Source organism: Mobula hypostoma, chromosome 23, assembly GCF_963921235.1.
Source record: "Mobula hypostoma chromosome 23, sMobHyp1.1, whole genome shotgun sequence".
In the NCBI taxonomy this organism is placed as follows: Eukaryota; Metazoa; Chordata; class Chondrichthyes; order Myliobatiformes; family Myliobatidae; genus Mobula; species Mobula hypostoma.
This window is the reverse complement of record NC_086119.1, coordinates 22,438,550-22,465,355: the sequence shown is the minus strand read 5'-3', so window position 1 is coordinate 22,465,355 and position 26,806 is coordinate 22,438,550. Positions and strand designations below refer to the sequence as shown.

The 26,806-nt window shown below is 39.0% G+C and overlaps 1 protein-coding gene across 2 annotated transcripts in view; it reads left to right on the top strand.

Moving 5' to 3' along the window:
* pipox (pipecolic acid oxidase) overlaps positions 1-15,075 on the top strand; it is a 70,243-nt gene extending 55,168 nt beyond the window's left edge. Inside the window, exons 6-8 of one of the 2 annotated variants that reach the window (XM_063031917.1) lie at positions 146-301; positions 5,577-5,652; positions 12,747-15,075. In XM_063031917.1, coding sequence (XP_062887987.1) covers positions 146-301; positions 5,577-5,652; positions 12,747-12,871 — 357 coding nt within the window. In that variant the 3' untranslated portion in view covers positions 12,872-15,075. The remainder of the gene's footprint in view (positions 1-145; positions 302-5,576; positions 5,653-12,746) is intronic. The other variant, XM_063031918.1, reaches the window with a different exon arrangement.
* The last annotated feature ends 11,731 nt before the right edge of the window (positions 15,076-26,806 follow it).

Here is a 26,806-nt window from a genome sequence, read left to right as displayed (position 1 = left end):
CAACGATTAGTCCAAAAAAGTGGCATCATGATAGTTTGGTTTGAAAGAGAAAATGAGGAATATACTTTATATACCTACACATTCTTATCAAAGGCTAAATAAGTATTACAGATAACCTTGAATTTTAAAAAATCCTCCTTTTTAGGTATGCTACCACAATGGAAATGATGCTGACCCAGATGAACGTGACATCGCTTTTCGACTGCCTTCTCAGGATGTAAACCTTCTTAGTGACTTCTTATCTAAAGAGTTTCCCGGTTTGGATCCCAAGCCTGCTGTTATTGAATACTGCATGTACACAGTAAAGTATCCATTTCCTTAACTATAAGTAGCCAGAATGACTTTTAAAAACTAAGTGGACATCTGTGTTGCTTTGTGATTCTAAGAATCTACATTTCTTTGAATTACAAAAGCAAGAATAATCCCTTATAAATATTAATGTAAAAATTACTCTCTAAAGCCAGGTACTAGTGGTTTGAACTCTTTTGAAGCCTGCATCAAAGAACTTTAAATTCCATCTCTGACTAAAATCAGCACATGAAATGTTGGCATTGGGAGTATTACTGATCTCAAGTTTTGAACTGCATTCTGCCTTATTACTTCTTCAAAAGTAATGCAATCACTTTTTTTTCCAATATGCTGTATGAAAGCTGCAATTAATGTGCAAATATAGTCCTTCTATTTACATTAGTCCACAAGGATGATGGAAAAAAAAATTCAATTGCTTCTTTCCAGTAGAGTAGGAATAGCAGTTGTTTATTCTGACCTTGTTCCTCCACTTAACCAGATCATAGCCTAACTTTGTATACCCAACATGGTTAGAAATAAGAATTTACGGCAACAGAATTAACTACTTGAAAAACATCACGTGCCTTGTGCAGGAGTTCCAAACTTACATACGTCTACGTTTCATGCCAATTCCTGAAAGGCAAGGGTCTAATTTGTAGACTATGGCTCCTCACCCTCAACTTTCTAAACACTAGAGTGTTTCTCTCTTCTATATTATCATTTCCTTAATATGATGAGGATATTGATTTGTGTAACCTCCCCTCATAATTTAGTTCTTAGAATTCGGGTATCTTTCTGGTAAATCTTGTCTTCCTCAAGGTCAGTGGCCATTTTATTAGGCACATCAATTGGATAAACCACCTGCAGCCCAACCACCAAGGTTCGATGTGTTGTGTGTTCAGAGATGCTGTTCTGCACACCACTGTTGCAGAGTTGTAACGTGGTTATCTGAGTTACTGTCACCTTCCTGGAAGCTTGAACCAGTCTGGCCATCCTCCTCTGACCTCTCTCATGAACAAGGCATTTTTGCTGACAGAACTTCTGCTCACTGGATAGTTTTTCTTTGTTTTTCATTTTTCATACCAGTCTCTGTAAACTATAGAGACTGTTGTGTACGAAAATCCCAGGAGATCAGGTTCTGAGATATTCAAAGCACCCTATCTGGCACAAACAATCATTCCATAGTCAAAGTCACTTAGATCACATTTCTTCCCCATTCTGATGTTTGGTCTGAACAACAACTGAACCTCTTGACCATATCTTCATGCTTTTATGCATTGAGTCTACGCTATATGATTGTCTAATTAGATATTTGCATTGACAAGCAGGTGTATCTAATAAAATTGCCACTAAGTGTATTATCCTGAAGTGGTTGTACTCAAGTCTATATTACGTAACTAATGTCCATTGTGGTGTTCCAGATAATTTTCTGAGTTTGCCCCTCAGGTGGATCATGGATCCCATGATGTGCTAAGATCCCAGTGCACTTTCTAACTTTCACTGTTTCCATCACATTTCTAGTTTAGAAAGTATACTTTTCAGTTTTTAAATCAAAAATTAATTGTTTTATGCATCCCAAATTGAAATTTATTTCTCATAGTTTTGCCCATTGAACTAATTTATCAATATCTTTATAATAGATTGCTTTTATCCGCTACGCTTAAAGTGTGATCTACCTTTGTGTCATTGGCACACCTGGGTACGTGCATCTTTCAGTCCTGTCATTCAAGATCTTTATTAATAATGAATGGTTATGGCCCCCATCACGGCCCCTTCTGATACAGCAGTGGTTGCTCTCAACCTGTTTGATTAGTTGCTCTTTATTCCTGATCTCAGCCTTAGAGTGCTCAACCAATTTCTTGGTCAAGACGATCTACATTGAGTCCATAGGCTTCAACTGTAACTGTCAATCTTGTATGAGGAGCTTTATGAAATGCTCCCTATAAAAACAACATTGATTTTGAAAGCATATTCTGGCCAATCTTTAAACAATTCCATCAGACACAACTACTCTGTACAAATCATTTCTGGCTGTCTATGATCTTTTGGAGGTTTTCAGGTCCAGCAGTCAATCTGTCCTTAATTATACCCATGAGTGAATTTCTGACAACAGATGAAAAGTTAGCTGAGCGACAATTCCTTGTTACCTTCCTTAGAAAGTGGGATTGTTTTCCAAAATAAAGAAACCAATCCTGAATCAATCAAACTTTGGGAAATAATAACTTTGGGATCTTAAGGGAACTCTCAATGAATTCCTTTAAGATCATTTGATGAAAATATTGGTGCATAGTAATTATTTAAAATACCCATGATTTCTACACTCTTATTTGTAATGCAGACACTACCAAAGGGAACATTTTTGCTTTTGATTACCATATCCATACGTTGGACTTCAATTGAAATACCCCTTGGATCGGAACAAAATATGGCTCGTCTCATCAAGTGCAATATTGTTCTCAGTTATATTGACCTTGTTTTACCTTCTATATTAAACTTGTCCCTGTATTTATTTTCATTTTTCTCCTTGTGCCTCACATACTTGTCTAAAGTATAATTTTTTGAGCCACAGATTCGAACTTGCGCTTAGTAGCCACTTTATTAAGTATACCTGTACAACTGCTCATTATGCAACTGAATGCATAAAAGCATGCAGACATGGTCAAGAGGTTCAGATGTTATCAAGACCAAATATCACAATGGGGAAGAAATGTGATCTAAGTGACTTTGACCGTGGAATGATTGTTGGTGCTCGATGGGATGGTTTGAGTATCTCAGAAACTGCAGATCTCCTGGGATTTTCACGCACAAAGGTCTCTAGGGTTTACAGAGAATGATGCAAAAACCAAAAAAAAAATTCAGAGAGTGGCAGGAAGGTGACTTTAATTCAAATAACCAAATATAACAACAGTGGTGCGCAGAATAGCATCTCTGAATGCATGACATGTTGAAACTTGGAGTGGATGGGCTACAGCAGCAGAAGGCTATGGACAGTTTATTAGGTACAGGAGGTACTTAATAAACTGGCCACTGCATGTATTCCTTTGAACATGTGTGTCATTTACACTATAGATAACTGCTTTTACCAATGGATCAGTATTATGTCCATTAGAATCTCCTGTTCAGCAGCACTGCTAAAATCTCTCTTCCATTCTTATTATTCTCCTGAACTAGTAATCTTAATGTTTGCCAAGACTGCGTAATAATACAATTTTAGCATCACATCTGATAATTATCTTGTTGTCCTTTGAAATATATACTGAAAACAAATTGGAAGTAGGTGAGTAAGAAGACTGATTTAGTTTCAGAGTTCCAAAGATGTTATGAAGAGTATTTTGTAAAATAGTATCATCAGTTTTTCTACTGATACCATTGCCATTGCATATCAGCATGGTGATGCTTGCTAGCCTTGATTCAATGGCTGCACTTCATTTTTACAGCATATCAAGAGCCACAAGCAAGATATTGTAAAACAATGAAATATTTATTCAATTTGAGCACCAGGGAAAACTTAAAACTCCTGTGAGTAATAATGATTCATGGAGGTACTATTTTCTTCTGAGAAAGAAGGAATTGTAATTATTTTGTGCTTTTCACAACCTCGCCTTGCTTTATTGCTAATGAAATATTTCTGCAGTATAGTCACTGTTGAAAACTTGGCAGGCAGTCTGTGCAAAGCATAGCCTCACTAACAGCAAGATAATGACTAAATAATCAGTGTTAGTGCAACTGATTGAAGAACTGGCCAAGACTCCATGGGTAAGTTGCCTGTGCTTTATTGCTGTGGGATCTTATCTGTCCACCAGAGAGAGCAGACCAAGCCTTAGCTTAGAGTCTAACTCAAATTTAATACATATAGACTCACATCATTTTGTTTCTTGAGGCTATATTTTGAACCAAATAGAATTATTTCTCTGGCAAACAGCAATGATATATACGAATTTTAAGAAAAACACGCAGGAAATCATGTTGAAGATCCATTTTCCACCATTATCACCCTTTCTCATTTCATAACATCACTTAATTTGGAAACTGAACCTGCTGTCTGTTTCGCTTAAGAAGCAGTCTTTATACAATAGTTCATATTTTCAAGTTGGCTACCATTTGTATTCACAGAGCTTATTGATAATTTGGTTTGATGTGCTTTGCTTGAATAAATGAATCAACTATTTGATATCAAATAGTTTTTTTTAGAAAGTAGTTTAAACTTTTAGGTTAAAACAATGTAAGCAGAATGGGCTGAGGAAAGGGGAAAAACACTTAGCACTCTGCACCAGGTGGGCATCTGAAATACAATGGCCCAATTTGTTCTTTGGTCACACTGTCTTCAATTGTGTCCCAACATTAAACATGCTCTTTCTGACAGCTAGACAGAAGAGTCAATCTTTTATGTGGATGTGACACTCTGATGATTATTGGGCCATGTACAAGGAAACCATTGTAATTCCTTGACAAGTCCAAGTTGCTGGGAACAGGAACTAGGATCAGGAGTGTCATTGAGATGCATATCCTCCACTATATTTTTAACATCTTTATGAGAGGGGCTATTGGAATAAAAATCAGGATTGCTCCTCAAGAAACCACAAAACATCCTAAAGTAGCCTCTATCCTCACTGTCCCACCATCATCTAAACCAGTTAATTTTGTAGTTGGCATGGTTCCCTCTGATCATCGATTACTGCATCATTATAGTACATATTTCTGAGTACATATTTCTTTATAGTACATATTTTTGAGTGTGTGTGCCCTTGTTCACAACATAAAGTAAAAATATAATGTGACTTGTTATGCTTCTTATGAATGCAGTCAATAGAATAATAGGTTTGATATAAAAACTTGTATATGAAAAATGACTTTGAAATTCAGCTCCAACTGCAAGCATGAGAAATGTAAACCTTGGATTTGATGAAACTTGTTATGAGGTAGTGATGGATCCTTACTCCCACAGTCTGGAAGAAACAGGGGAGATGACAATTAAAATGCTCTAGGTTGCTTGTTCGTCGTGTTCCCCAAGATCTCACTTCCGTGGGCAGCTTGCATATTTGCCAGGTTCAGAGTGAGATCTGACATCAGGCAGTTTTTTGAAACCTGCACAGTAAAATTTGACACGGCACTTATTGAGGAGAGGAAGACACTTTACTCATTCACCTTGGCATTTAAGTTTCCAATCTCAAACTTCAGTAAAGTTGATTCCTTTATCAGATAACACCTTGGGCAAGGTTGGATCTACTGGAGAAACAGCACTCAAAACTGTTTTTTTCACATGGTGAATCCCATCTCTTGACTTACAGAGTACTCCGGACCTGGATTTCATTCTGGATCATCACCCCCATCACAGGAACATTATTATTGGAGCTGGATTCTCAGGTTGGTGCTGTTACAGTAGCAATTTCAGTACATTTCTTACATGAATTCTTGCTGTACAGTAATGTGGACTTACTAACATGGAAAGGATTAATTCTGTTACTTTTTAAATAATCTGTACCTATCAGAGCAGAATTAGTTATCCTTAATTTGGAGAAACAAACATCTTCAGAGAGTTTAAGGGTACAATTTTTTTATTGATGATTTTGCAGGCATTTCTAAAAAAATGAGTGTTCTATAAAAGGAGCTTGGGAAACGTAGCTAGTGAACAATAGCTGCACACCCAAGAAACAAATTATTTTAATTTTCATGAACATTAAATATACATTTGGAAAATATGTGCAGAAAGCGTGGTGGGGTTGAAGGAGAGACTAATATTCAGTGGTCTTGATTTATTTTCATCCTGACTGGGTAAGTCACAAAGTCCTGTTAAATTTAAATGAAGGCAAACCCAACATCCAAAGTGATTTCAGCAGCCTGGGCAGTGTCCATGAGAGTAAAACCGTTTTATATTTCAGCCTGATGACTGAGTGAGAAAACAAGCGTGTTTAAACACTGTTGAGAATGGAGAGGGCTGGAGAAATTTGCAAGAGAATCTATGATGGTGTAGGGGTCAAGAGAGAAGGAACAGTGCAGATTGTGGAGTGTATGTGCTTGTCTGTGTATGAGTCAGAGAGAGAAAATAGTGAAGGCTTGTTAATAATAGCTCATGTAAAGTGAGGAACTGAATAAGGAATGAAGGGAGAGGAGAAACAAAATAACAGAGCTGGAACTGTCAGGCACTGAACAATACTGTTGCCAGAAATCTGAATCTTAAAAAATGCTGGAAATGTACAACAGGTCTGCGGCATCCATGAAGTGAGAAAAATGGTTAACCTTGTACAATGATGAGCTCAGAATCAGCCAGGTCAATAACTGTTTATCTGAAACTGTTGAACCCTGTGTGCTGTAGTGTGCTGAGTTGAAAGATGAGCTCGTATTCTTTGAGCTTACGTTGGGCATTGCACGTGGACTATGAGTCTGAAGGAAGAGATCAGAAAAGGATTGGGATGGAGAATTAAAGGGACGAGCACCTGGACACTTGGGGTTGGTCTTGAAAACTGAGCAGGGTTGTTTTTAAAGTGTTTGCAAATCTGTATTTAGATTTCACAGTGCAGAAGACATCAGATTGGGAGCACTGGATTGGATTGAGTACAGGTTACTTGTTGTTTCGCCTCAAAGGATATTTGGGTCCCTAAGTGGAAGGAATAGAAGAGATGAAAGTTCAGATATTGCCTCCCATATTATGTGAGAAGATGGTTTGAGAAGGAGAATGAGTGTGAGTGGTGACTGAAGAGTAAAGGGAATAGTCCTGTTTGTTGGGAAGGGGAAAAGAGTCTGGTGGTGACTTGGTATTGAAGGCGGTGGAGATAATGATGGATGATCCATTGACCATGGAGGCTGGTGGGGTGGAAGGTTAGGACCATGGGACCCTATCCTTCTCCTGTGTTTCAGGATAGGGGTTGAGAACAGGAATGAAGGAAATGAGATAGATAAGAAGTGATTGGGAGCCCTGAAATGAGGAGCAGCTATTGTTAGGTTAATAAAAAGACTTGTGTGGAAAATTGCATCTTCAGAACAAAAACGATGTAGTCAGGCAAACCCAGGAGAATGAAAGGGGAATGTTGAATGGAAGGAAATGTAGTCAAGATAGCTCTGGAAGTCTTGGGAATACAGTGGAATCCGGTTAATTGGGACATATCAGGACCAATGCATTTTGGCCAATTAAGTGTCTAATTAACCAAAGTTTCATGGAAAGACAAAATACCATTTAACTAAGTAACAAATTATGTATTTAAATGAAACATACAACAAATTACAATCCTACCAAAACTGCTACAGTTCTATAAAACTGTGTATTAGTTCCTAATTGTTACTGATGGAGGAAATCATTCAGTGTATGCTGATGTGTTCTTTTCATTAACTGTAAATGAACAAAATCAGCACAGAGACCTGGTCTAGATAGTGAACTGCCTTTATACAATGCTTTTGACAATTGTATCCTCCAGATCTTCATTTGTGACAGTAGTAAATATGTTGTAGAATGATTATTTGTCAAAAGTAGCCAGGATTTAAATTGACTTTGTATTATTATATAAAACTTTCCTTTAACGCTACATGGAGTAGCCCTCTTTTTTTTTTAAACACAACATTCTTAAGTAACTGACTGTAGGTTTGTAATTTATTGCTCGTCCTGAAGTTCATTTCTAATTTGTTACCATGTCAGGGCAAATGCAGAACGAGCCCCCAAGCCACAAATCCAATCTGCAGCCAATTTATAATTTAAATAAAGGTAAAACCATCGTGAATGTAAAAGCTACTTTCGATTGAAGGTTTCCCTTCCAGGCTATTTTTTTTAATGCCCATCAGGGCTCTACAAGTTGGGTCCGGCACAACTACTGTGTATAACAATACATTTTCTTGCTGTGCTGACCAACCAACTCTAATGGATTTATAAATTACATTGCATTGGGAAATAATAAATGATTGTTCAAGAAATTGTGACCATTTCTTTGACAAATTTTATAGGCACTTAAAGAGCAGCTATAAATTCCATTCCAATGAGACATTACTGGTATAATTTAGAACAACATGACCTGTATGTAGCCATTTCAATCTGTATCACAGCTTTTGTTTTAATGGTTTCAAATGATTTCCAGACATTGCAGCAGAGCAGATATATCTTTCCTTGAAGTGCTAACTCTCAATAGATATTGCCTGACCTGCTGAGTGTTTCCAACACATTAGAGATTCTGCAGATACTGAAAATCTTGAGCAATGTACACAAAATGGAGTGGCCCAAAATGTTAACTGTTTATTTCTCCCCATAGATGCTGCCGGATTTGTTGTTTCTCTAGAATTTTGCGATCTTGTGTTGATCTGAGTGTTTCTAGTGTTTTAGGTTTCCAGCATCTTCAATTATTATGATTTTCATTAACTACTGAAAAAAAACTTGCAGGTCTCAGTTTTAATTTCTGAAATAGTGAAGTTACACAAGTCTTACCTGCTGGAGTAATAAGTTGGGCATGTAAGGTCTGGCGTTACTCAAGGGATCCCTAGAATGGAAAAAAATTGAGGATTTTCTGGATTCTTGGGGCATAACAACAAAGGATAGAAATCCTAAAATCTGGAAGATTTGGAGCATACAGAATGTAATTTGGAACTGGTTAAGGGTGAAGGGAGATTTATGGAATACAAGAAGGGAAGCTTCAAAAGTGCTCAGGGATCCAATTGGATTGAAACGGGGATCAGGAAATTTTGTAGGCCAAAATCTGTCAGAACTCAAGTCTGCTCGAAGCAAAGGAGGGTAAAGTGTAGAATTTTCAATTCTTGCTAAGCAAGAGAGATGGATTCTTTAATAATCAGTGGTCTTTTGGGGGGAAAACAAATTGAATATGCCTGGTAGTAATTGTAATATTACATCCCATTATGTTGCTAGCGTTTAGGACGGCAATGAAGATCCTCCATCTCTGTTGGTGTTCAGGGCTTCCTTCATCATGTCAATAGCTTTGTCTTGGTTTTTATTGCTGTCATGTAAGTCCCAGGTAAAGACTCAGGAATACTGTCGCACTCAGATGTAGAAGGCTTCTTCATTGCTAGTTCCATAACAATTTAGTTTTACCAGTCAGGCTTGTTAGCTCTGAGCTGAACCCCCCAAAACCTGGGGGACCAGTGGACCACTCTTAGTCTGGCCTCTACCATTTGACCCCTTTAGCATGAGTGACTCTACTGAGATCCGAAAAGCATAAAGCCCTGACTCCAACCAACATAGCTGTCTGGGTCATTGAGGAATTGTCATATTGCTCCACACAAATTTGAATGAACTTCAGGACTTGGGTTAGAGTGGGGGATAAAGGGTGCGTGGTTAAAGCAGCATAAGCTCCCCCTATCTGTGACAAGGAAAACCTACACATTGTGGGAGAAACTGAAAAATCATTAATCTTGGCAACATTTTGTAATTTGATAATTTTATGCTGTCATCACACTACAACATATTGAAGCATTGTACACTTGGTGGTCACTTTATTAGGTACAGGAGATACCTAATGAAGTGGCTACTGAGTGTATTTTGTATGTTTGTGGCCTTCTGCAGTAAGCCTCTTCAAGATTCGACATTTTGTGCATTCAGAAATGTTCATCTGCGCACCACTGTTGTAACACGTGGTCATTTGAGTTATGTTGCGTTCCTGTCAGCTTGAAACAGTCTGGTGATTCTCCTCCGACCTCTCTCACTTACAAGGCATTTTCACCCCCAGAACTGCCACTCACTGGATATTTTATATTTTTCCGCACCATTCTCTCTAAATTCTAGAAACTGTTGTGCATGAGAATTCCAGGAGATCAGCAATTTCTGAGATTCTCAAACCACCCTGTCAGGCACCAACAGTCATTCCACAGTCAGTCACTTAGATGACATTTCTTCCCCATTCTGATGTTTGGTCTGAACGACAACTGATTATGCTTGCATGCTTCTATACATTGCGTTCCTGTCATGTGATTGGCTGATTAGATATCTGCATTAGCAAGCAGGTGGACCTTATAAAGTTGCTGTTGAGTGTATTTCTGAGAACTACCCAAGCACAAGTCCTTCTGTACCATCTACCTCTACACCATCATCTTCGCTGCCCTCCTCACTGAATAGATCTAGCTGATGCTGCCTTAGAAAGTGATTAAGACTTTGAATTTATTCTCCTTTGGCCTCATTGCCTCAGAGTTGAAATCAATTGACTGAATAAAAAAGAAAAATCTGGATTAAATTCTGCTAAACATCTTGAGATAAGTTGAAAAGCTGCAATTAGAATGCAAATGTTTCAAAATAACACAGAGAGGGTCCGAAGAAGGTTCACAAGAATGATTCCAGGAATGGAAGAGTTAACATACGAGGAGCATTTAATGGCTCTAGACTTGTACTCACTGGAGTTTAGAAGAATGAGGGAGGACTTCATTGAAACCTATCGAACATTGAAAGGCCTACTTAGATTAGATGTGGACAGGATATTTCCTATGGTGGGTGAGTCTAGGACCAGAGGGTTCGGTTTCAGAATAGAGGGGCATCCATTTAGAACAGAGGTGAGTAGTAATTTCTTTAGCAAGAGGTTGCAGGATCTGTGAAAATTCATTGCCATTGACGGCTGTGGAGGCTATGTCATTGAATATATTTAAAGCAGAACTTGATAGGTTCTTGATTAGTCAGGGCATCAAAGGTTAAGGGGAGAAGGTGAGAGAAAGGAGTTGAGTCAGGTAATTAATCAGCATGATGGAATAGGGGAGCAGACTCAATGGGTCAAATGCTTAATTCTGATTTTATGTCTTCTGGCTTTATGAATCAACTAAGGAACAATGCTTGGTCATCTTACTACCTGGTGAGTCCCACTACATACTGTACAAGATGGGTTTGAAAAAATGTTCCTTATTTGTCTTTCCAGGTACATCATAAACTGAATCAAAATACTTCCTTTGAATGTTCTGGCCATTCAGTGAGAACATTAAATGTTAGTAAACATTTTAGGCTCAAAACATAGTTGTATGTGCATGTGAACATGATCAAGCACAAACAAACATATTACAGAGCTCCCTCTTGGCAGGTAGGGCTTGATTTGTGATTAGAACAGAATAATAGAGTAGAGTTGTGGAGGCTGCAAATTGAACTCTCTGAATAATAGTTCAACACCCAGGCTACAGTGTAAATGAAGCCTGATATAGTAACATGATTAGAGATTTCTTTTTGATGTTCGCACTTCATTCTTACAATCTGTGACTCACTGCCTACCAAATGTTATTCTATTTAAAACCACTTCCATGCTAGTTCTGTGTTCTTTTTCAGTACTCTTAAGAACGTCTTGACTGCAAGTTGCTAAACTTGTGTAATTTGATATACTATTTTATGCATTTGGTGTGGGCAGTACATTGAAGAAAGCCAAGAACAAGACTGAGCCTGGAAAATTTAAAGATGCTCTGTAGCAATTCTCACACTATCCCAGGTGCTGTAAACAAGGCAGATGACCAATTAAATTGGTCACAACAGCCTGGGTCATGGCCCTGTTTTCTGACACTCTTTATCAAAGTTGTGAATCCAAATGCCAGTGCAGAGATTTGGGCTGATACTTTTATGTAGAATTGAGTGACAGCTGCATCTTGTGCTGCACCATAGGGAGGTTCTCTTCTTAAGAAGGAACTTGAAAACAAGTCCCATTCTGCTGTTAAAGGTGAACTTAAAAGTTTCCTTGACGTTATTAAAAGATATTTGCCTGAATGTCCTGCCTTTTTTTGGGCCCGCAAAGGAAGTAAAAAACTTACTTTGTTTGGATCTTCTGACCAGGACAAAGACATATAGGTCTGGGTTAAAGTATAGTTGTGGTCCAAAGAAGTTAATCAAAACTGAATATGATCTGAATATTGAAACAAAGACCTCAATGGCTTTGAGAATACCATCACTAGTAAGTAACCGGTTACAGGTATCTTAGAAAACAAAGATTCTCCCCATGCCCTGCACAATGTTGATCCCTTAACCAATATCTCAGTTGAATGTTTCAACACTCATTGCTCTTTGTAGAAGTTTGAAATGAGTTAAATATTTTAGCAAGCTTACATTATAAAATGACTAAATTTGAGTAGTGATTTGTTGTAAAATGATATATAATGTCTTAAGATAAAGTCATTCTATAAAATATTCACAGCTAATTACTTGATCTTCCTGGTCAGAATATCCAAACATATAAGTCTGCATATCCAAAACAATACACACAAAATGCTGGAGGAAATAATGCTTCTACTTCCTTTAGTGGGTCCAGGTGAAGGAGGAGACTGAGATGCTGTCAGTGCTTTTGCTACATTTGTGGTGGCAGCTCTTGAGGACAATTCTCATCAGTTAATTGGTCTGGAAGAACAGTTTCATTGGTTTTATGTGATTTAAATAAATTTAATCAGAGCAGCATGGCAACAGATTTATTTTTGATATTTGCTCTGATAATTTAGCAGACCTGGAATTTGAAAGGGAGTTAATTTTATTTATCAACTTTTTAATCTTTAATTATGGGTCATCTTTTGCTTTTTTTTAGGTCATGGTTTCAAGTTTGCCCCAGTGGTTGGAAAAGTCCTCTCTGAGCTCTGTATTGGGAAGAAACCATCCTATGATCTTTCTCCTTTCAAAATTGATCGCTTCTCGTTAAAATCTTTGCTTTAAGACAATGATAAAGATTTGTATAATAATTCTAATGGAGAAATTATTTTATCAATAAAAAAAGTGCAAGGTAAAATTTCAGATCAGGAAATAGAGTGTGTATGTAATTCTTTTCTGGAAATCTCACAGAAGAAACAGTTACCTTAAAGAGGTTAAATCAAAATGGCTGGAATTTATACAGCATTATAAATTAGATAATTGTGAGCTGATTATCATTTATTGGTATTTTATTGTTTGAAGAAAAAGGACATGCAAGGTTGGCATGGTGTAAGGCTTCCATGTACCATGTGTTGATAAAATTCACCAGCAGTCCACTGTGTAAGTCAGCCACTGTGTTTCAAATATTAGTTAGTTCAGCTACTCATGTGGCCAAGTGGTTAAGGCATTGGACTAGCGACCTGAAGGTCGTGAGTTCGAGCCCCAGCCAAGGCAACGTGTTGTGTCCTTGAGCAAGACACTTAATCACACATTGCTCTGCGATGACACTGGTGCCAAGCTGTATGGGTCCTAATGCCCTTCCCTTGGACAACACTGGTGTTGTGGAGAGGGGAGACTTGCAGCATGGGCAACTACTGGTCTTCCATACAACCTTGCCCAGGCCTGCGCCCTGGAGAGTGAGGACTTTCCAGGTGCAGATCCATGGTCTCGCAAGACTAACGGATGCCTTGACTTACTCAAATGGAATTTGTTTCTATCAGTTAGTTTTTTAAATTCAATCTGGCAACAGTTAATACAGTGTTGAGGTAAACAGTTCTAATTCATTGTAGTAGACATACAAGCAATTTATATTGTATTTAGAGGATGAACTTTTATTCTGTTAATTTAAACAAGCTAATGTTACAGACACAAAATTAGAATTAGATCTGAAAAGTTCCTTCGCATTTGCATATTTTGAATTGACCTCTAAGTTTCTTTTCTGTTGGCTCCACATCTAGCATCTTGTTAATCTGACTTTTCTGGGGTGGCATTACCTTAGCATAAGGATGATTTGCCTTTTACACCAATTCAGTGGGTGTCCGTGGCCAACATGGAACCATTGGTTTTGCTACAAATGAAACACAAGATTTTTGTTGGTAGGAGGGCTCTTTCTGCTGTTTATATGAATGTCAGACTTGAAGTCCCAGTGCATGGACTTGAGGTTCTTTGTGACATACCAAATATCCCTTTGCCACCTAGAGCAATTGAATCGGTAGGGATGTTGCATGTTTTTTCAGGACTTCCTTGAGTTCTTTTTCCCTCTGTCCATTTGATAGTCTCTTAGAAACATAGAAACATAGAAAATAGGTGCAGGAGTAGGCCATTTGGCCCTTCGAGGCTGCATCGCCATTCAGTATGATCATGGCTGATCATCCAACTCAGAACCCTGTACCATCCTTCCCTCCATACCCCCGATCCCTTTAGCCACAAGGGCCATAACTAACTTCCTCTTAAATATAGCCAATGAACTGGCCTCAACTGTTTCCTGTGGCGGAGAATTCCACAGATTCACCACTCTCTGTGTGAAGAAGTTTTTCCTAATCTCGGTCCTAAAAGGCTTCCCCTTTATCCTCAAACTGTGACCCTTCGTTCTGGACTTCCCCAACATCGGGAACAATCTTCCTGCATCTAGCGTGTCCAATCCCCTTAGGATTTTATACGTTTCAATAAGGTCCCCCCTCAATCTTCTAAATTCCAACGAGTATAAGCCTAGTCGATCCAGTCTTTCATCATATGAAAGTCCTGTCATCCCAGGAATCAATCTGGTGAACCTTCTTTGCACTCCCTCTATGGCAAGAATGTCTTACTGTGACAAGTCTCAGAATAGTGTACCTGTTTAGGGAGGCTCATTGTTGGTCAAGCAAGCAACATCATGTAGGAGCCATGTATCTATTTTCTGTCTATATTGTACTTTGTGGCATGTTTATAATGGTAATCCATCACATGGATTGAGGGTATGGTAAAAGCAAATGAGCACAGTTATGTATTCACGCTTTGTCTTAATTTAGTCAAGTGAGGAAGGGGAGTTAATTGCAAACTAATGATTTTTCTTGTTGACTGCTAATTATGCTAATTTCACTTAGTTATGGTAATTACATTATTGTACTGCTTAGTATCGCTAATATTGCTATTAGACCGCTAATTAGACTGTTATACTGTTACTTTAGTTTTGTTTGTCTTACATCACTGCAAAATCAATTGTCTTTGGCTTTGTAATAAATGATCAAATGTACCCATCTCAATTTGGATATTCATTATTTGGGAGTGCGACATACAGTACCAATTACCCTGACTTAGCCTCTCAGTGGTTTTGCTTTGCTTTCAAGTAATCACTACAATATCCTTCCTAACAGAGCTGGGTAGGGCCTACTGCTGTGAATGTTAGCCTGGGAGTGGATGTTGATATTAGTTTCCTTATCCTGAGAGTGAATTTGGAGGATTTTGCAGAAGCAGCATTGGTAATATCTGTCCAATGCTTTGAGATGCCAGCTCTAAGTAGTCCAAAAGTCATGGAAGCACATAGGAAAGCAATGATACTGCTGCCCAATTGACACTGAGCTTAGCATAGGGTTTGAGGTCTTGACATTCATATACCCTTCAGCTCAGATAGCCAAAGGTTGTGCAGGGGAACTGGAGGTGATGGGGAATTTCATCTTTAATGTTTAGTTGTGCTGGAAGGTAGCTCCTAAGTGATCCATGTCTCCCATATTCTTGCACTGGGCATGTAATTTTGGATGATAGTATTGTATAAGGGTCCCAGGTTTATAAACAACACTTGCTTTGCACATACAGAATGTAAGACTTTCACCTGGCAGTGAATGTTGAATTGGAGTTTGACCACAGAATGCATGCTTGAGTAAACATCATATGGCATTGAAATTGGGGCAGCATTGGTTCTGGAGTAGTGTGATACAAGTTGAAGAGTTTCCATGAGACCAATTCCTGTCCAGCCAGAAGGAGGTAATGTGCAATGTTGCAATGAAAAAGATTTCAAGATTTGAATGGAGGTGGGGGGGGGTTATGGGTGGAAATAGAACAATGTTACTCCCACATTAGGTCAAAAGATTTGTGATGTAAAGAATTAGTGGTGGGTAGAGGGAACACAGAAGGCCTAGCAACTCTCTCTCTCTCTCCGTGATGTATGCAGGTTTTTCAAAACTGCCTTGATGCCTAAACAACAGAAAGTCACATTCTGCTGAGCGAAGAACAGTAGGGGAAAAAGCAGAGAATTAATACTCACTGGAGATGATGCTCCAAAGTACTTGTTGCAGAGTTAAGAGAGTGGGCAGCTGACACAGCTCTTGTTCTCTGGGAATAACTCTGTTTTTTGTTTACAATGACAGCGACATACTGAAAGACAACATCTGGCCTCTGCAAAAGTGGTCAAAACAGTTTTGCAATATTGAGAATTGCATGTAAAGTCATATATTCTTGTTCTTCCATAGAATATTCTGTTAGTCATGCAGTGAATACCACTATGATGGGAGTTATCTTTTCCTCGCAAGTAAAGTTAGGATTTAACATAATATCAAAATGATGGTCCAATAGATCCATATGTTTGCGTTTGGGTTTCTTGCTGAGCTTCATCTTACCAGTGTTACATTTAACAGAGAAACTTGAGATTTAGATCCAGATTTCTTGAAACACTTAGTAACACTGTGATATTCAGAGTGGTGAAAGGTGAATGAACTACCTGCAGCGTGTCTGCTAGTGTCACATATTAAAAACAGAAATATTCATGAAGCTTGTTTCTTATCTGTGATACTAATTCTATCAACAAGGGAGGAAATGCATGACAACTACCTTATTTTTTAGGAACTTGTAAACTATAAATTGGCCAATACTTTGACAGTTTCACTGTCATTACAATTGCAATCTTCACTGTCATCATGGTAAAATTGGCAGCAATTTAAATTTAAATTTGTATTGTTTCGCCTGATGCCAAAATTGCTGTCAATGATTCAGAGCTCTTCTTGTAGGCTGTTGCTGTTTTGTGTCCTTCTCTAAGATAATCGAAGAACATTGGTAATCTGAAGAGATTCGGGTATTTACTTGTCCTTGCCTTAGTAACACACACTAAGTGCTGAAGGAACTCAGCAGGTCAGGCAGCACCTATGGCAAGGAATAAACTCAGTGTTTCGAACCTACACCCTACAGCAGTCCTATCCATAGATGCTGCCTGAACTGCTGAGTTCCTCCAACATTGTGTGTGTTTCTCAAGAATTCCTGCATCTGTTGAATTTCTTATGTGATCCTTGCCTTAATTATTTTGCTGTAAATACCCTGAAAATGTTTCATAAGGTATACATGACAATATTTTGTATTTCTAGCTATAACTAGATCTTACAAACCTTCGATCTCTACTAAAATACATTTCTTGCACATGGAATACAATTACCTAAAAAAATTTAAATATATTTGATATTGTTCTGAGGGTGTCAGTTGGTCAGGGTCGACCATGGATGTTGCATCCGAGCTGTCTACATGATACACAAACCAGGCTAGTGTTATATGGAGGGAAAGCTGTTGCTCATGTAGCACATTCCCCTTCTCCACACAGCTGATGCATCCAAAGCAATGGCAGAGGCCAATACACTTTGGCACCAGCGATGTCACAGGAGTTGCCAATCAGTGTTAAAATCAATGTCGGATAGTCTTAGCAACTCCAGCTCCAGATTTTTTTTCCCCTCGAGATTTACTCCCGAAGCCTTCACAATGAATGGATACAGCCGCAAGACAGCAGAGTTGAGATCAGAGTTTTCCTTTTCATTGATGAGCTGTCAACCACAGCAGATGAGCCCCATCTGTCAGAAGTGATTGGTTTTAAGGCACTGGTCACCTGTCCTTGCCTCTTCTGTCAGTAGAAATGGTTCCGCTGGGCTTAGTAGCTAAGCCACACGTGAAGGCCAGGAGCTAGATTTGGTTGTCAGAGGCAACTTGAGATGCACGCCATTGGGAGCATTTAATAGATAGTGGGAGCTTATCCCTAGTACCACCCCAGGCTATAACAACCTTAAGGAACCTTAACATTGTATTTCAGCTTCAACATCAATCTTTGTATCTGTCCTCTGTAAAATGTTTAGGGTACTAGTTAAGAACTTTTTTTATTGCCCCAGTTTGCTGTATTAATTATTGTTTCCTGCTCAATATGATTGCCTCCACGACACCTTAATCATATTACGGTTGCTGGCCACCAGAGTTCTTGTAGAATTGACAACTGGCATGAGTTGATCTCAGGAGGAGAAATGTACATACTTTAGAGAACAGTAGGCCTTTAACTTGCCATAAAATGGAAAATCCAACTACCAAATTTTCGGATAGCAAAGTCAATTGTTCTAAAGCAGCAAAGGAAGAAGAGGAAGAAATACTCAGTCTACATTGTCAGTATTTCTGATTTAAGACTGTAAGATACATGGCCTAATTCTGCTCCTTCGGCCCTTAGAGTCTGCTTTGCCAGTCCATCATGGCTGATTTATCATCCCTCTCAACCCCATTCTCCTGCCTTGACATAATCTTTGACCCCCTTATTAATCAATCTGTTGTCAATATAAATTTTGAAGTGTATGAGGGAAGAGAAGTGAGTGCAGTTACTATTACAAGGAAGAAGGTGCTCAAAGAACTGAAAAACCTAAGGGTACACAAGTCACCCAGACCAGATGAACTGCACCCTTGAGTTCCGAAAGATGTAGCGGTAGAGATTGAGGATGCATTAGTAATGATCTTTCAAGAATCATTGGTCCCTGGCATGGTGCCAGAGGAATGGAAAATTGCAAATGTTACTCCACTCTTTAAAAAAGGAGGAAGGCAGCAGAAAGGAAATTATAGACCAGTTAGCCTGACCTCAGTGTTTGGGAAAATGTTGGACGCAATTGTTAAGGATGAGGTTATTGGGGACTTGGTGACAAAGGACAAGCTAGGACAAAGTCAGCATGATTTTCTTAAAGGAAAATCTCGCCTGATAAACCTATTGGAAATATTTGAGGAGATTACATGTGGGATAGATAAAGCAAATGCAGTGGATGTTGTATGTTTGGACTTTCAGAAGGCCATTAACAAGTTGCCATACATGAGGCTGTTTACCAAGTGAAGAGCCCATGGTATTACAGAAAAGTTACTTGCATGTAACTTAGAGCGTTGGTTGATTGGTAGGAGGCAGCAAGTGGGAATAAGGATCCTTTTCTGGTTGGCTGCCAGTGACTAGTGGTGTTCCACAGGGGTCTGTGTTAAGACCACTTCTTTTTATGATCTACTTCAATGATTTAGATGATGGAATAGATGGCTTTGTAGCCAACTTTCTAGATATGAAAGTTGGTGGAGCAGCAGGTAGAGTTGAGGCAACAGGTAGGCTGCATAAGGGCAGATTAGGAGAATGGACAAGAAAGTGGCAAATGAAATACAATGTTCAAAATGCATGGTCATGCACTTTGGTAGTAGAAATAACTGTGCAGACTATTTTATAAGCAGGGAGAAAATCCAAAAATCTGAGATGCAAAGGGACTTGGGACTCTTTTGTGCAGAACACCCTAGGATGATAATAGCATTCACTTCAAGAGGTCTAGGATATAAGAGCAGGGATGTGATGCTGAGGCTTTATAAGGCACTGGTGAGGCCTCACCTTGAGTATTGTGAACAATTTTTGGCTCCTCATCTAAGAAGAGATGTGCTGGCACTGGAAAAGGTTCAGAGGAAGTTCACAAGGATGATTTTGGGAATGAAAGGGCTATCATACAAGGAACGTTTGATGGTTCTGGATCTGTACTCATTGGAATTTATAAGGATGAGGGGAGATCCCATTGAAATCTTTAGAACGTTGAAAGGCCTAGACAGAGTAAATGTGGAAAGGATGTTTTCCATGGTGGGTGAGTCTAGGACAAGAGAGCACAGCTTCAGGATAGAGAGGGGTTCATTTAAAACAGAGATGTGGAGAAATTTCCTTAGCCAGAGGGTGGTGAATTTGTGGAACTTGTTACCACAGGAGAAGGCTGGGGAGTGGGGCTGAGGATGGGAGAAAAGGATCAGCCATGATTGAATGGCAGAGCAGACTCGATGAGCCAAATGACCCAATTCTGCTTCTGTGTCTTATGACTTAGTTTCCACATTATTGATTCCAAAGATTCACCCCCTCTAGCTAAAGAAATTCCTCATCATCTCTGTTCTAAAGAGATGTCTTTGTGTTCTGAGGCTGTGCCCTCTAGTCCTAGACTCCCCCACTATAGAAAACATACCCTCCACATCCATTCTATCTGGGCCTTCAAATATTCAATAGGTTTCAATGAGATCCCCTCAATAAGCCAAAAGCACAGCTACAATTATGATTAACTAACTAGACCACCCTTAACATTGGTTTATAGTAGATCAATTCAGAAAACTCATAGCTTGTCAAAGATGTGCTAAGAGTGTTTTTTATAAGTCAGATTTCCCCTGTAATATTGCTCACTGGAAACAGCATAAAATTAGGGGCAATAAAAGCTATTCAACACAATCAAGTCTGATCATCCAAATTCACCAGGCTATTCCTACTGTCTTCACATTTCCCCTGACCTTAGCCCTAAGAACTGGAGCTAAATCCTTGAATAGATTTAATGATATAACTTCAATTGCCTTCTCCAGCAGAAGATTTTACAGGTTCACAACATTCTGAATAAAGAAATTTTCCGTAAGTTCAGTCAAAAATAGTTTACCATTTATTCCTAGACTCTGGCTTCTGGTCTTGATTTCTATCACCATCAGGAACGTGCTTCCCATATCTCATGTATCCAATAATTCCCTCTCATTGTTCTCAATTCTCATCGAGGTAATTTCATATCTCTTCACTCATCAGTCACTCTGCTGAACAATTTCTTCCCTCCCTTCATAGCAAAACCATCCCTCCTCAGTTAAGGTCTCATAATTACAATAGGACATCCCTCCTACTGTGTACCAATGATTAGAATCAAACCCATAGACTGCTACAGCACAGAACAGGCCCTTTGGCCTATCTAGTCCAAGCTGAACCATTAATCTGCCTAACCTTTTCAGCCTGCACCTGAACTATAGTCCTCCATTCCCTTCCCATCCATGTACCTATCCAAGTTTCTCTTAAATGTTGAATTCAACCATGTGCACTGGCAACTCATTCCACACTCTCACCACCCTCTGAGTGAAGAAGTTTCCCCTCATGTTCCCCTTAAACATTTCACCTTTCACCCTTAATTCATGACTTCTAGATGTAGTCTCACCCAACCTCAGTGGTAAAGGCCTGCTTACATTTACCCTATTTACACTCCTCATAATTTTGTATACCTCTATCAAATACTTCCTCAATCTTCTACATTCTGATAAATAATGTCCCAACCCATTCAACCTTTCCCAGTAATCCAAACCCTCAAGTCCCGGCAACACCCTTGTAAATTTTCTCTGCACTCTTTCCATCTTATTTACTGTACATCTTTGCAGCAAATAGGTGCCCAAAACTGAACACAACACTAAATATCAAATATTGCTATGATGATTGTACATTCTAGTATCAATTGTTTGGCGACAATGAAGTATAAAGTACACTCCAAATTAGGACTCACCAACATAACAATTTCAACATAGCAGCCCAACTCCTGCACTTAGTATATAGTTTATGAAGGCCAATATGCCAACAGCTTTCTTTACGTCCCTATCTGTTGTGCCACTTTCAAGGAATTATGGATCTGTATTCCCAGTTCCCTCTCTCTACCGCCCTCCTCGGTGCCATACTGCTCACTGTTTAAGACCTACCCTGTTACTCCTCCCAAAGTACAATACCTCACACTAGTCTGATTAAATAACAATTGCCATTTTCAGCCCATTTCACCAGTTGGTCCAGATCTCACTGCAAACTTTGATAGCCTTCCTCACTGTCCACTACACCCCCAATCCTGCTGTTATCCACAAATTTGCTGACTCAGTTTACCACATTATCGTTCAGGTCATTGATACGGATGCCAAACAACAACAGACCCTGTGGTAAACCACTAGTCACAGGTCTACAACCATCTAGAACCACTCTTCAGTTTGTTCTGTGAAGCCAAGATCGAATCGAATTTACTACCAAGCGATTAAACCTTCTTTACTATCTTTACTTTTGGGTTGTCAAAGGCCTTTCTAAAGTCCAAGTAGACAACATCCACTGCCTTGGCTTTATCAACTTTCCTGGTCACTTCCTGAAAAAACTCTCTAAGTTGGACATGACTTACTACACACAAAGCCATGTTGACTATCCCTAATCTGTCCCTAATTATCCAAATACTTACTGTATATATCTAGTCCCTTGGAATACCTTCCAAAGACTTTCCCACTACTGAAGATTATAGGCTCACGGGCCTATAATTTCCTGGCTTATTCTTAGAATCTTTCTTAAAACAATGGAACAACATTAACTATCCTTCAACCCTCCGGCACCTCATCCATGGCTAAGGATGTTTAAAATATCTCTGATAGGGTCCCTGTGATTTCAGTTTTTGCATCACACAGGGTCCAAGGGAACACATTGTCAGGCCCTGGGGATTTACCCGCCTCAAGACAGCAAACACCTCCTCCTCTGTAATTGTATAGGGTCAATGACCTCACTGCTGCATTGCCTCACATCTATAGAATCTGTGTCCATCTCTCAAATGGCATACAGATGCAAAAAATCAGTTGAAAATCTCCCCCATCTCTTTTGGCTCCACTCATTGATTACAACTCTGATCTTTCAAAGGACCAATTTTGTCCCTTGCTATCCTTTTGCTCTGAATATACTGTATCTGTAGAAGCCCTTCAGATTCTCATTCACCTTGTCTGCTTGGGTAACCTCATGCCTTCATATAGCCCTTTCGATTTCCTTCTTGCATTTCTTATACTATTCAAGTACCTCATTTGTTCCTGCCTGCCTATACCTGTTATGCAGCTCTTGTTTCTAAACTAGGGTCTCAATATCTCCCAAACCAATGTTCCTTAAACCTGTTGTCCTTGCCTTTTATTCTGACAGGAATATAAAAATTCTGTACTCTCAAAATTTCACTTTTGAAGACCTCCCACATACCAAGTACACTTTTGTCAGAAAACAATCTATCCCAATTCGGAATTGTCAGATCTTTTCTAATACCATCAAAATTGGCCTTTCTTTAATTTAGCGTCTCAACCCAAGGACTGGACCTATCCCTTTCCATAATTACCTTGAAACTACGGGGATTATGATCATTAGATGCAAAGTGCTCCCCTACACAAACTTTTATATCCTACCCTGTTTCATTCCCAAATGGGAGATCTAGTATCACACATTCTTTAGTTAGGACTTCTGTGTACTGGTTAAGGAAACTTTTCTGAACACATTTGACAAGCTCTTTCTCATCCAGCCCTTTTACAGTATGGGAGTCCCAGTATGTGGAAACTTAAAATCACCTATTATCACAACCTTGTGTTTCTTACAACAGTCTGTGATCCCTCGACAAATTTGCTCCTCTAAATCCTGTTGGGTGGTCCATAATATAATCCCATTGATGTAGTCATACCTTTCTTATTCCTCATTTCTACACATAAAGCCTCACTAGACAAGCTCCCCAGTCTGCCCTGACTGAGTACTGTGGTGATTTTCCCAGATTTGTCATGCCACGCCTCCCCCTTTAATCCTTCTCAATCTATCACATCTTAAATAATGAAACCCTGGAACACTGAGCTGCCAGACCAGCTTCTCCTGCAACCAAGTCTCACTAATGGCTGCAGTGTCATAATTCCATGTGCTGATCTATGCCATAAGCTCATCCGTCTTTCCCACAATACTCCTTGCATTGAACTATACACAGCTCAGAACATCAGCCCCACCACGCTCAACCTTTTGATTCCTGACTTTGTATGTAGGCTTAACAACATATTTCTCCACAACCACTCCACTTCCTGTTCTGGTACTCTGGTTTCCATCGCCCTTCAACTCTAGTTTAAACCTCTGCGTACAGCACGAGTAAACCTTTCTGTTGGGATATTAGTCCTCCCCATTTCAGGTGCTCTTCTGTAGAGGTCCCACCTTCCAAGGAAGAGAACCCAAAGATCCAAAATCTGAAGTCCTCTCTCCTGCACCAACTCCTTAGCCACATGTTACACTGAATGATCTTCCTATTTCTGACCTCACTAGCATATGGCATGGGTAGCATTCTTGAGAACACAACACTGGATGTCCTGCCCTTTATCTTCGGACCTAACTCCTTGAACTCACTTTGCAGCAGCTTGCCACTCCTCCTACACAATTCATTGGTACCAACATGGACCATGACCTCTGGCTGCTCACCCTCACACTTAAAAAAGCTGTGGATTCAATCTGAGATCCCCCTGACTCTGGCATCCAGGAATTTTGTTTTAATCCACAGAACTCCTTTCTGTACCCCTAAACAACAAATCCCCTATCACTACAGCACTCCCCTTCTCTCCACTTCCCCTCTGAGCCACACAGCCAGACTCAGTGCCAGACACCTGACCGCAGTGACTTTCGTCTGCTAGGTCATTCCCCCAATAGTAATCAAAGGTGAAACCTGTTGCTGAAGTGAAATGCCACAGGGGTACTCAGTACTAGCTGCCTATCCCCTTAACACCTCCAGACAGTCACCTGCATCCTACACCTTGGGTGTAATGACCTCCTTCTATGTCCTGTCTATCAACACCTCAGCCTCACAAATGATCCGGAGTTCATCCAGTTCCAAGTCCTTAACACGGTCTATTAGAAGCTGCAGCTAGATGCACTTCTGGCAGGTGTAATCATCAGGGATTGAAGAATCAAGTTTAATGACAATTGTCTTCATATCATATACTTTATAATATATTAATCTTCTGCTAAAAATGAAGCAACGTTTACCTTTGTGTCCCACTAAGATCACAAGGTCTAATTGCAGAGTCAATTAGGAGCTAATTGTTCTTAAGCGGATGGCCAGGTTAATTAGAAAGCAGCCAAGTAAATGTATGATTTCTTAATTAGAAGCTCACAGTGGTGGAAAATTACCTCTGGAATATAAATTAATTGGCTTCTTGTAATGCAGAAATGTGCATGTGATTGATCACTTCTTCATTGTTGGTTCAAATATATCTTTGAAAGCAAGGAAAAATGTTTTTGTTGTGCATGACTAGGGACTTAGATAATACTCCTTTTGTGACCACGTGAATGGTGAATTATGCATTTTTCCATCGTGTTCCCTGCAGTGGAAAAGTAGGACGTATACATCAACTGGTTGTTAGACTGCTAACTTAGAATTATAAAATTGCTCAATAAGAGAAAAAATTAAAGGCACACTTAAGTAGCTGCCTTTTACAATTTAAGTTTATGTAACTTGCCTAAGAGATTATTGTTTTCTTTTAATTTAAAAGTCTGTCAGTTTAGTGGCAAAAAAAAAATCCAGGCTTCTCTCTGTTATTCACTTATACTTAAAGCAATAAGAGATAAGATTTGTTTTCTCAATTAGTGAGCCATTTTTCCCATTAGTTATGATATCTTGGGACGCCGTAAACAAGGAACTCCTTTTTAAAGCAGATGCTTATTGGACTCAATGCTTGGTATTGCTGTACAAATCAGTAGTGCATTCAGTTTTGAGTTAATTGTTTCAGAAAGAACAGAATGAGAACAGGAATACATAATTGTTTTGAAGAGAGGCATTACTTCGAAAAGGGGATGGAGAAGGTAAAAGTCTTTATTTTCTTTACTGTCTCTGGTTATTTGTAATCTCAGAGAAGTTCAAAATTATGAAGGTTCCTGGTAAGGCAAGGAGAGAAAAGCAGCCAGTTAACTTTCTAAATCATTTGATGAAGAGTGATTAGGAGAATTTTATCCCACCCATCATTAGAGCATGCTTTTGCCATAGGCAGAGCTTACAAAGAATGTGTTCAAAGCCTCCTTAAAAAGATGCAACATCTTTAATGGAGTCAGTGGAGAGGGAGGTTTTCAAAGCTCATGAGAAGGACATAAAAGCTATGCACGTGCAGTGAAATGGATAACTTCTGATTTCTGTTAATGGACAATGAAACCACAAACACTTCTTAGGTATTTTTCCTCTTTTTTGGCTCTACTTATTTAATTTGTTTTTACACACTACTTCTTATTGTAATTTATAGTTTTTACTACTACTGATTTTATTCCTACTATAATTTTAATGTACTGCTCCCGCAAAACAACAAATTTCATGACCTATGCCAGTGATATTAAACCTAATTCTGATACTGTAAGGAATACACCCGCTGCTCCATCTGTATGAGGGTCTGTAGTCCTCATGTTGGCCTTGTTAAGCAAGTCATTCTATGTCCCTGAGACCATAGCATCTTTCATCAGGATTCTTCATTTTGTTTTTTTTTAATCTTTCTTCAAAGTAGAACCTATTTTATAAGGTAACATCAATCCTAATTATTAAAATGCTCACTGTATTCTAAGTTCAGCTCACAATTTTGCTTGCAAGCATCCATGAGTATAGAGTGAGAACAGCAAGTTATTAGGTTCACTGGATTGAGAATTGTCACTGTAGGATTTGTTAGCCTCCATGGCTCCCTCAACTGAAAATCTTAAGACAAAACTGATGCACCTCAGGCCAGTTTAAATTTTTATCAATCCTCGTGGAAGCTCTATGGTGGACTTAATGCAAAAATAAACCTTGCAGCTGTATATCCAAGTGTACGGTTTGGTGCTTTTGCTTGCAAACTGATGTGACTCGTTGGGATGGTACCGAATCAAAAATATAACTGCCTGGGGTTTAGGTGGAAGGGAACATCAATAAGTGATAGGACACTAATCAGAAAATGTGAAACTCAAAACATTTGGAATAATGCTCATATAAATAACTTTTTTTCTGTTGAACCATAAAATTAACATATATATAATGAAATTTTAGAGAGTAAAATTGCTAACCCAGCCTGGAAGGTTGATGGAAGTTGTTCCATGTTGCAATTTTCTGTGATTGGAATGTGCCCAATTTGATTCTTGTAATTTATTTCATATTATGGCAT